General features: G+C 46.9%; 1 protein-coding gene across 1 annotated transcript in view; it reads left to right on the top strand.

Annotated features, from left to right (window-relative positions):
• The window catches only part of Dip2a (disco interacting protein 2 homolog A), a 136,181-nt gene that overhangs the window by 104,197 nt on the left and 20,378 nt on the right, over nt 1–11,606 (top strand). The window contains exons 20-26 of the mRNA XM_033755929.1: nt 2,411–2,547; nt 2,872–2,952; nt 3,631–3,758; nt 6,332–6,446; nt 8,728–8,929; nt 9,815–9,924; nt 10,002–10,082. Coding sequence (XP_033611820.1) covers nt 2,411–2,547; nt 2,872–2,952; nt 3,631–3,758; nt 6,332–6,446; nt 8,728–8,929; nt 9,815–9,924; nt 10,002–10,082 — 854 coding nt within the window. The remainder of the gene's footprint in view (nt 1–2,410; nt 2,548–2,871; nt 2,953–3,630; nt 3,759–6,331; nt 6,447–8,727; nt 8,930–9,814; nt 9,925–10,001; nt 10,083–11,606) is intronic.

Raw genomic sequence — 11,606 nt, 5'->3', positions numbered from 1 at the left:
GCAGAGCTTCAGCAGGTCATCTTGACGGAGTCGTCAAGCGACGTCATCTGTCTGTAGTCTTCTCCTTTTATACCTTAAATCCTTTCTAATCTAAAATATCCATATGTTCTATCTAAGTTAACTCCTCAACACTCGCATTACCTCACTTCAAACTCTTAATCTTATGTCACAGCAGTCATGTGTCACGGCACACGGTCGGGGGGGGAATTCCCCACATGTCACAGCAAACTCTTATCTGTCTTAACACTCAGCATCCAGGCTGTCAGCTTCCAAGCTGTCAGCTGTCAAGTCTCACTTAATTTCACTCTAGTTTTACTTTGCTTAATTCTGCTTTTTGTGGGTCACAAAATCCTATGTTTTACATGTTCACTACACCATGATGCTGGGTCCTAACACCCAGCAAGGCTCCGGGAGCTCGATGGAAAAACGAGAAACTGTAAGATCCTCCCAGGGAGGAATCCCCCCACTCTAAGTCCGGGACGCCACGATGCACCATAAACACCCCGGAGAGACGATTCTTGATGCAAAACACAAGAGGTCTTTATTCCAGCGCCCTGGGGCTCAGCTCATAGCCCTCGCAGGGGCAGAGGAGCTGAGCCCCGAAGCAGGGTAGATACACAGTTTTTAAAGAAAAAAACCACAAGCTATAGGGGAGGGGGAATTCCGAGAAAGGGGAGGGGGGACTTCGGTGGGGGATCATTTATGGGAATGTTTAGGGCTAGGTCCGGTCGTTCTGTACCAGATGCTTATCTTGGTTCCTGTTCATAAATGGTTAACGTGACCTTCTGGCCTGTCATAGTTAGCTGACTCTGCTAGGGGTTGGGCTACTGGAGCTTCTTGAAAACTTTTCTAACAAAACCCAGGAAGGAACACACCAGGCTAGATGGTAAATAGACCTTTATTAGTCTGGGCAGACGGCACTCCCGGAGCCAGGTGGCTCAGAGAGGCCACTGCTCAGGGCCTGAGGTCCTTTTTATAAGGTTTTTCTAAACAAAGAGTCAGGGAATTCACAGAACAAGACTGCAAACACATTGCTTATCTTATGCAGGAAATGTTCTATGGTCACCTTTTGTCATACCATTTGCCCCTGGGCGGGCTGTTAACTAAGGTAGCAATTAGCATATGAAGAAGCACAGTCTGGCCTATTAGCATGGAGTCACTTTAGCTTATTCAAGTCTTACAGTGGAGGACATTTTAATATCTAAATCATAATGTAGTTAGCCCTCTAGGCATGTGTGCAGTGACCTCTAGATGTGTTTGTGTGTGTGTGTGCACATGCAGTGACTTTGATGTATGGGCAGTAGGTGTGTGGGTGCACATCTTCCCCAGATGTATATGTGTGTGTGTAGTATCCCACCAGGGATGTGTGTGTGTTGGGTGTGACAGCGTCTCAGGCACATGTATGTGTGCAGTGCCTTCCAGATGTGTGAGTATGTATGCACAGAGCCTCCCAGGCGTGTGTGTGTGTGTGTGTGTGTGTGTGTGTGTAGTGCCCCTGAGGCACGTGTATGCACAGTGCTTCCAGGCACACGTGTATGTCCAGTGCCTCCAGGCACTTGTGTGTGTGCATGGATCCCAGGGGTGTGTGTGTGTGTGTGTGTGTGTGCATGCATACATTTGTGTGTGTACATGTTTTCTCAGCCCTTCCATTGCCTCTTGCAGTGCCCAGGTGGACAGCACTGACCTAGGTCTTCTATCCCAGTGTTTCCGTGTCTGCAGCTATACAGTCTTCCTCTGTCAGTGCCACAGTTTTTGTGGCAATATGAAGTGGAGTGTTGGGGTGTGTGTGCCTTTTTATGATTTTAATTCTGTCTCTTTGCATACCTGATAGTGCAGTATGGAGCTGGCTCTGCTAGATGGTGAAACAGATCAACACCTCACTGCACTTTAGCTGAGTACTTCTAGCCTTCTCTTTCATCTGAGAGGAACCTTCTGCTGGCTGAGACTTTCCACACAAAGGATGTGTCATATAAATTTTTTTAACCTAGGGCTTTGCACATGGTAGGCAGGTGCTCTACCACTGATCTACAGCCCTTCAGTGTTTTAGTTTTAGATAAATAATACTTGCCACATTGCCCTAGCTAGCCACAAACTTGCTTTCCTTCTTCCTCAGCCAGGTAGCTGAATTACAGGTATTTGCTACCACACCTCACCACGTTGCACTTTTTAATCGCGCATAATGCTTTTTTGATGTTTTGCTGTGCTGAGGATCGAACCCACGGGCAGGAGCATGCGAGGTAAAGACTTAATCACTAGGTGAAGTGCATATTATCCATGTCATAAGTCTCCTTTGAAGAATGTGTTGCAACTGTAATGTCTTGTTTCTCTAACAATATAGCAGGAAGCAGGGTTTTGTGAATAATCTGTTTAAATACATTTTTCATTTGTGACTGAATTTTTTTCTTTTTAGCTAGCGTGTGTATTGTGAAGGTAGAAGGTACCCCTTATCTTTGTAAAACTGATGAAGTTGGAGAAATCTGTGTGAATTCCAGTGCAACTGGGACAGCATACTATGGGTTGCTTGGAATCACAAAGAATGTGTTTGAGGTTTGTACCACTTCATGATCTTCCTGTTGAAATCAAGACCCATTAGTGTTGGGGGAAGGGGTCGCAGGGTGCTGTGGGCAGAGCAGAGGCAGGTGCTCATAGAAGCGAGGAGCACTCAAGTCCTGCTCCAGGGCGCCCTGCTCATCACAGAGCACTCCTGCCAAGTAAACAGGCCACAGAGACCATGGGAGCCCAGAGACCCTGATCTTGGCAGTGTCTTCCCTCCCATGAAGTAAGGTGATGATAACCAGATCGTGGGCAAGAGTGTTGTCTTTCTGGCAGTCGGTTACTATCCACAGGCTGATGTCCCCTTCTGCTCTGCAGACTGTCCCGGTCACTGCAGGAGGAGTCCCTGTCTCTGAGAGGCCTTTCACCAGGACAGGCCTTCTGGGCTTCATCGGTCCTGTGAGTATGTCCTCTCACTGAGGAGGTCAGGCGGAGATAAAGGACACCTTGCTCCAGATGGGTGTGTCCCATTGCCCTGCTTTCCATGCTGCCCACCCCTATCTACTGCCTTGTTTTATGTGCAGGCTGTGCACAGTTATGTGAGACTGGGTCCCAGACCCACATGAAGGCCACCTAGGGTAGGTGAGGTAGTTTTCGTTTTTTTACAGGGTAACAAGTACATGGCTATTTGTGGTATCATTCTTTACCATTTTATATGTCTAAAATATTTTAAAAGAAATACTTTTTTGTTATATCTTTGTGCAGGGGTTCTTAGCTGGGTGGCTTTGCCCACTTCATTCCAGGGGACGTATGGTGGCCCCTGCTCAGGGGAGAGTGCTATGGTAGCTGTGGGTATCTAGTGGACAGGGTGCTGCTCAGCACCCACCATGCACCTGTGGCAGTTTTGTTCACAGAACAGCACCGTGACTGGGAACTCTGCCTCTACCCAGTAATTTCCAAAGTCCTTTGCAAACTTTACCCACAACCTAATTCCCCCTCACATCTCGCAGCAGCCACCCTGAAACTCATGCCCTCTTGTTGCTGGAAGGTGCTTACAGCTCTTTTGATCCTGTGAGGTGTGCGATTCTGTGTATTTTTGGCTATGCCTGGCTGGGCCTGACCACGCCTTTCCCACAGGATAACCTGATCTTCGTCGTGGGCAAGCTGGATGGGCTGATGGTTGTGGGAGTCCGAAGACATAATGCAGATGATGTGGTGGCCACCGCCCTAGCTGTGGAGCCCATGAAGTTTGTCTACAGAGGCAGGTGATGCTCTGTGGAGCCCTGTGCTGTGGGATTCAGGTTCCACACTAACTAGAGAGCAAGAAGTCTCTATTGTGAAAGGAAAGACCAGTCAGTCTGAACTTGTACAACCTAAAAGCTCTTATACATATGAAGAACCTTCAAAGGAACATGAAAATAGTTGCAGTAGTGGTACCAGAGTTAATGTCCTCACTGTCCAAAGAGTTTGTTTAATTCCTTAAGAGAGTCTAGAGGACTGGGCAAAGGGACGAGGGACAAGAGATAGGTAGCTGCTGGGGAAAGATGGATCAGCAGAAGTGGATCCCTCTTCCTAATGGCCCCCAAACTGCAGATTAAAAGAGAACAGTGGTTTTCTCCATTAAATCACTGAAAGCAAATTCTCATTTCTAGGAAAGTTAGTGAGACACACAGCACTCTGCAGTGCTCTTTGGGTAAAATCCATGCAGCTTTTCTATACACGTTAAGCAGGGACGTGAGAGATTCCCATTTCACTGAGTGGTTAATTGGACCTGTAAGGCTGTGCCACAGTGGGCAGGGATCATGGAGGGGATTTCTTCTAGGTCCTTCCCCTGGCCCAGCCCCTTGCCCTAGATGAAGCCCTTCTCCTAATGGGCCCATACAGCCTTTCACACTTCTCAAGGGAGTACCTTTGGATATTAAATTGTGAGCCAGGCCAGGCCCTGCCTTTCTGTATCCCTAAAGAAATCTCTAGGGAATTCTGCGTAGCAGGCTGCAGGCCTGCCCCTGTGTCAGACTTGAAGAAACTCTGAGGATAGGGCACAGGGAATGTGGGACTCCCACTCAGGATGACCACAGGATAGGCTGTGTGAGTGTAGGGGTGGCCACAGCTTGGGATACTTGCACCTCTCACCAGTGATCTGCCTTTCACAGCAGAATCTGGGTGAAGGTGTCTGTTGGTGCAAATGTCTGTGGGTCGATGGTAAGGTGGCCACCTGGGCCTGGACAGCCAGTCAGCAGTATGTGGGGAGATCGCCTCTGTAGACGGGTGAGTCTCCTGAACTGATGCCCTTGAAGGGAAGCCACAACCAGCTGCACCTGTGCTGTGGAAGAGAGCAGCCAAGAATGTTGGCAACATGGAGTAAGGTCACATAGTCCTCACAGAATAACTGCTTAAACAGCGCACAATGCACAGAATGAATACAATTAGTACAGCTAGTGAATGGGTTCATAAACTGGAAGATCACATTGAAAACCTACGTCAGAAGTGAAGAAATAGAAAGTTTCGAAGGATTGTTGGGAGAGATGGGAGAGAAGAACGTCCAGAAAGCACGCTCAGGAAGAGTGATATGTGTGGGGCCTAGTGGTTGGTTGTCTGAGGAGGCAGAGGCTGGGGCTCTCAGAACTGGGACTGGGGCTGGGTCTGAGGTGGCCCTGGCCTGGCAAGCTCATCTGTTCTCATAGGAGACCATGATGGACCCCAGCAAAATGTGTTAGATTTCTCATAGTGAAGCGGATGCAAAATGTCAGTGCGGTGATGTCTTTTAAGGCTTTTTTGTTTTGTTTTTTGTTTGTTTGAGACACTGTCTTGCTATCTAGTCCAGGTGATCCTCCTGCCTCAGCCTCTCACGGGCTCAGATTACAGGTGTGCAACACCATGCCTGACTTTTTTTTGTTGTTGTTGTTACTGGGGATCAAACTCGGTACTTTGCACTTAGGAGGCAGGTGGTGGAACCACTGAGCTAAATCTCTGGCCCTGTTTTTTGTTTTAAAATAGATTTTATGTCCATCTAAATTGTAACTTAATTGAGGAGTTGTAATAAAAAATATTTTCAGGCATGCCACAAAAAGATCTAATATGTTGAAATACTTTTGGACAAAGTACTAAGAGAAATAAATTTAAGAAATGCTGCAAAATTTATGACCAAAAAACTCAGCAGGGATAAAATCTGTTGGATAAAAAAAAAGTATGTATGGGACTGAGGATTTAGCTCAGTGGTACTGCTCCTGTCTTGCAAGCGCAAGGTCCTGAGTTCAATCTCTGGTACAAAAAAAAAAAAAAATGTGTGTGTGTGTGTGTGTGTGTACACACCGGCCAAAGGAAAGAAGGAGAAAAAAAAAATCCATAATTACCCAGAATTACCTACTAGTAAGTGGGCTTTTGTGGGACAAAGAAGAGATAGCAACTCAAAGTCCAAAGAAGAAAAAAATAACACACACACACACACACACACACACACACACACACACACAGGAAGACTTGTTGGAGTTTCCTAAGTACAAGTACAAAAAAGTCAAAATCCAGTAATTATATACACATGAGTAGATTAATTCATTAGTGGAAGAATCTGGTGAATTAAAAAATGCAGTAGAAACTTAGAACTGTGCACATATGTCAGTGTTAGAAATCAGGAATTTTTCTTTTAAAAATCTGTGCCTGACTGTTTGTATTAGTGCTGAAGTCCTGTCAGCTTTTGTGGGTTGAAGCTTATTTCAGCCAACCTTGAGGAGACTATTAGGCTGAACTTCAGGCATTTGTGCACTGTGTTTCTTCCACCTTGAGGGGAGAAACTCCTGTGCTCTCTTGCTGTGCAGTCACTTCTCCTCATCCTCCTCAGGATCGCTGTGTTCTCTGTGACCGTGCTGCATGATGACCGGATCGTCCTCGTAGCGGAGCAGCGGCCGGACGCCTCAGAGGAGGACAGCTTCCAGTGGATGAGCCGAGTGCTGCAGGTGGGTACAGGGTAGGCGCTTTCCCCACAGTGCGCGAGAACGGGGAAGGAAGTAGCTTAGAGAGCATTGCGTATGTGTGATGCATGGGTCATGGAGCCAGGCCTCAAGAGTGCCCCACCCCTTGCTCTGCTTCTATAGTTGGCATGTGGCATCATCTGTGCCCCAGAAGTACCGCTGGCACATCTTTAAAATTGTTTTTTACTGATGGAATTAGGTGTCTAGCCATTATTCAAATTTCCCTAATTATCTAATGATAATTTAGGTTGTTAGACTTAAAATAAGGTCCTAAATCCCTTTTGAGATTGCACGTTTGAGTGTCATTTAACATGTCCTGTCCATTGTCCTTTATGTTCATTGGTGGGCAGATCTGGAAATTGGATTGGATTCGGGGTCAGATTTGGCAAAATTTCCCCTGAAAGGTGACACATAATATCTGGCGATTCTTCTGTTGCTTGGGGTGCCAGTGTCCTCTGCCTGTGATTCATGATTTCATAGTGGTGAGACTTTGATTCTGTTTTTCCTTGATTAAGTGGAGCTATCAGCTCCACTACTTGGGAGGATGGGTTGTGCAGGAAATCAGATGACAATGGACTTCAGAGTAATGAGTCCTCTAGAAGTGATTGCTAAGCTCTGTTTTATTCCATCTTAAACTAATGAATTTAAACGTGTTGGCTGTGTTTCACTGTATGGTAGCCATGTTTTTCATCTTAAAGAAGTCAGTGGGACAGCCAGGCATGGTAGTGCACACCTGTAATCCTAGCACCCTGGCAGGCTAAGGCAGGAAGATCACAAGTTTGAGGCCTTCCTGGGCAACTTGTTGAGGCTCTGTCTCAGAAAGTGTTGTAGTGCCTGGCCTGGTGGTGCATGCCTGTAATCCCAGCACTTGGGAGGCTGAGGCAGGAGGATTGCTGTGAGTTCGAGACCAGCCTGGGATACATAGTGAGTTCCAGGTCAGTCTCAACTACATAGTGAGACCCTGTCTCAAAACAAAACAAAACAAAACAAAACATAACAAAACCCCCAAAACAAAAAACATGTTATAGCAAGGGCTGGGGGTGTAGCTTAGCGCAGAGGCTCTAGATTGGATCCCTAGAGCCACACACAAAAATAATAATAAGTCAGTGGTAGCATTGTTTTTTTTTTGGTACCAGGAATCATCTCAGGGCTTCATGTTTGCCAGGCAGGCACTGTGCTGCTGAGCTACATCCCCAACCCTTGTGGGAGCACTTTGACACTCCTTTGGCTCTGTGAGGCCACAGTAGAAACAGGAAGCCGGGGTGCTGGGCAATTTTCCCTTCCTGTCCCGAGGGTCTGGAGTTGGAGGCCACTGTCTGCATTTGATGTTATTGTCACAATCACCGTTTCTCGGCTTTTTTCAGAGGACAGAGAAGAAAAGGTTGTTAATGTTGTGTGTTGATGCTGAGTTTCAACTCAAATTCAGGACCATGGGGTTTTCTCCTAAGTTATTGGTCTTTTGTCTCCCACCCTGAAAAAGCGTGGGGCCGTTGACTGCTGTAGAATCATTCAGTGACTTCAAGCCCCCTCTGTAGCCTTATAGCCTCAAAGTTGCGGTCTTCCTGCCACCTCCAAACAGCAGCTGAGAATTGCTCACACAGTTCTGCAGATCTCTGCCCTTTGCCTGGCCCACTTTGGGTTTTGTTTGTTTTTTAAATTTTAAATTGAATTTATTGGTACATTCTAGGTAGACAGTACAGTTACATTCATTACTGGGATCTTGTACCTTTACATGTGCCTGGCCCACTTTGGATAGACTGTCAAGACTTCAAAGTCACATTAGTCCAAGCCTCTTGAGTGTGCCTAGTGTGTGGTGTTGGGTTGAGTTCATTTGCTTTATTTTACTTTCAGTTACTAGGGATTACCTTTTAAATTTTAAGTTTGCTATATTTAAAATATAAGCATGGTTCCAAATTCAAATCCAGAAACAAAGATATTCAGATACATCTGGACTCTGTCCTTGCTCCTCACCTCTTCTAAAAGAAAACACTTGATGCTCTTCCATGGCTGCTGAGGTTCATGTTTAACATAGCAGTGTAGACTTAGTGTTAGGATTAGGGTTAGGATATATGTGTACATAGTGGGCATCTCCCCTTTCTTAGGCACATGATAGAAAAGGGCATATGCTTTTCACCCCTTTTTCTCACTTAAAATGTCCAGGGGTCATTATTACCTGGCCTTGGGACTTCAGGTCCAGCTTGGTGGACTCTCCACTTCTTACTTCCTTGGATGGCAGCATGTGTCCATCAGGGGCCTTCCCTTCCAGGCCATCGACAGCATCCACCAGGTGGGCGTGTACTGTCTGGCCCTAGTTCCTGCCAACACCTTGCCCAAGGCTCCTCTTGGAGGGATTCATGTTTCAGAAACCAAACAGCGCTTCCTGGAAGGGACCCTGCATCCATGTAACGTCCTGATGTGCCCTCACACGTGTGTCACCAACCTTCCCAAACCTCGTCAGAAGCAACCAGGTGAGTGTGCCACACAGCAGGACTCCTTCCATTCTTAAAGTTGGTGGTAGCCAGTATTGTGGATCAGAACGGAGCCCCATTAGACCCTGCAGTAGTAATACCCACTTTTTTGGGGCTGGCATAGGGACCAGAGCAAGTATGTGCACCAGGTTGGTTACCACCCCATCTTTCTAGAACAGAGCCACAAGTGAGGACACTGCCATTTTGTCTGTATGGTGGTTTCCACCTGCTTTTAGGGACCAATCTTAATGGTAAATTTGAGGATGCCACCTGAGCCTTGGACAGCCAGGAGATGGCTTTGGGAGAGACATGATGCCCAAGAGCAGACCTGGTTTCTGGGGACTACTACTTTGGGCCAGCCCACCTGTCCTCAGGAACTAGCTTTCCACCATAGACTATGACCTGCCCTAGCCATGGGGTTGATGGGGCCTTGGAAGTCTCTCAATGGTTATTTTTCTGTCCTGATTTTACACATTTAAAAATTAAATACTGGTTTAACTATTACATGTATTTTGTCAGTATTTTAATCATGTAAATTTTTAATGTAAGCTAACTTTTCTTGCAAATTATTGAACACAAAATATCACTACATAAAATACATTTCATCAGGAATAGGTTTCTGACTTATGTATGAAATATTAAGAATTTGGCTGAGGTCCCTTGAAAGATGCTGAGTGGTAAATTTCTCAGTGTGACAGAGTTTATATGTAAGAGAGAAATTCTCTTTGTCATTCAACATAAGTCTCATAGCTGGTTTTCTGGATACTTATATTTTGAGAGGAGAAGTAAATGCCTAAACAGGTTTATTTCACAGTAACAAGTAAAGTTACATGGTGATTCTGGATTAGAGCATGTCAGCTTCTGTCTCTTGGAATCCTGGTGTAGAGGTGGGACCAGCCTCAATGGTCGTTGGGAACCTAGTTGCTGGAAAGAGAATCGCACAGGCCTCTGGGAGAGAGCTGGCTCACCTGGAGGACAGCGACCAGGCTCGAAAGGTAATGGGTGGCTCCTGCAGGGTGGTGTAAGAGCCGAGCACCAGGAAGGCCGCCACAGGTTGACCCCTCTTCTGCAGTTCCTGTTCCTGGCAGATGTGTTGCAGTGGCGGGCACACACCACCCCTGACCACGCACTGTTCTTGCTGCTGAATGCCAAGGTGAGGGGTCCTGGCCTCTCCAGGTGGTTCTCTCAGTGTTCCTGTCACCCTCGTGTCAGAGAAGAGCATGCCGTTAGGCTTAGGCCGTATCGGGTGGGGTTCTGCTCCTTTTCTTGTGGATCCCCTGTTGTTTTTTATAGTTTACATGGTATTATTTCTGTTGATTTTGTATATAGCAAGAAAATTCTCATCAGCTCTATTTTTAAATAAAAAACAATACATTAACTATTTCTAAATTTGTGAAGTAAAAGGAAATGTAGTAAAACAATAAAAAGGCATTTAGTCTTTTTACATTTCTTTATAGTTTTAAAATGACAAGTACTGCTTACTGCCCCTACTCTGCTGATTCACTCCCAATCATTTGAATGTCTGTTGGTGTTTCGTGCTGTACAAGGAATGTCCAGGAAGTGACAAGAAGCTGCTACCCTCATGTCCCACACTTGGGCAGTGTGGAAGCCCTTCGTGGCTCCCTGCAGGCCACCTTGTGCAGCCATGGGCCCTTGAGCATGCATGGATGCCTCTGGCTCTAGGAAAGGCTAGGGCTACTCACTCAGGGTACTTTTTGGTGCCTACTGTGTGCACAGTGTTGAACAAGTAGGACGGGTCCTGCTCTCATCACATTTAGAGGTCTTGTCTGGGAGAAACTGATCCCTGAGGGAGAGGGCTGTCCTTGTCCCTGGTATACCTCAGTGAACATTCGTTTCCCGGCTGAGTCCTAAGCCATGCAGACAGCAGTGATTAGCAACCAGCCAAGTGCCAGTGTGTTCATGGTGAGACCCGAGATCTGTGGGGCAGAGGGCAAGGACTGGGGCAGGGCTGGTTCAGCAGTGGGCTCTGAGTTGGGTGCCTGGTGGGCTGGAGAGGCTTTGGCTTTCATCCCAGTGGTGTAGTGGGATGCCCTGGACCAGATTGGCCAGGAACATGATGCTCCCCACTAATAGGAGTGACTTCTCTGGATTGTAAGAGATTGGGGGCTGGGAATGAGGTTTAGGGGCAGTGGGACACAGGATGGCTGTTCAGATAGCAACAGTGCCGGGCCTCTGGGCTTCCTGCATGAGTTCATGGAGGTTTTCCTCTGGGTGCACATCAGGTCTTTACGAGGGAAATGGCAGCCATGGAGTGAGATGACCACAGATGTGACACAGCCGAACTCTGTGGAGCCGGGGAGCACATCTTCCAGGCTTTTACTCAGTCACTCTTAAGGACAAGCTGCTCTTTGCCCCAGGGGGGATCTGTATTCGCACAGGTGATGACTGTGGTAGGGGCTTCAGTCTCGTCTCTGTAAGACCCTCACCCTCACCCAGGCTGGTGACTCTTCAGACCTGTGCAGCATGGGTATTCCCCTTTGAGCATGGGCACAAAGGACGGGTCCATCCCTGGCTCCTCCTCTGCCATCTGCCATCAGAGTCCACCCGTCTAGCAGCAGGAGTTGTAATGTTACCTAGAGTTTATGATTTTAGATTCAGTTGCACTTGTCATTTTCTTAGAAAGGACTCTGGCGCCAGGGCTTTAGCTCAGTGGTTC

Source organism: Fukomys damarensis, unplaced genomic scaffold (assembly GCF_012274545.1).
Source record: "Fukomys damarensis isolate Sample0158 unplaced genomic scaffold, DMR_v1.0_HiC HiC_scaffold_24, whole genome shotgun sequence".
In the NCBI taxonomy this organism is placed as follows: domain Eukaryota; kingdom Metazoa; phylum Chordata; class Mammalia; order Rodentia; family Bathyergidae; genus Fukomys; species Fukomys damarensis.
This window is presented reverse-complemented; position numbering and strand designations above follow the sequence as displayed.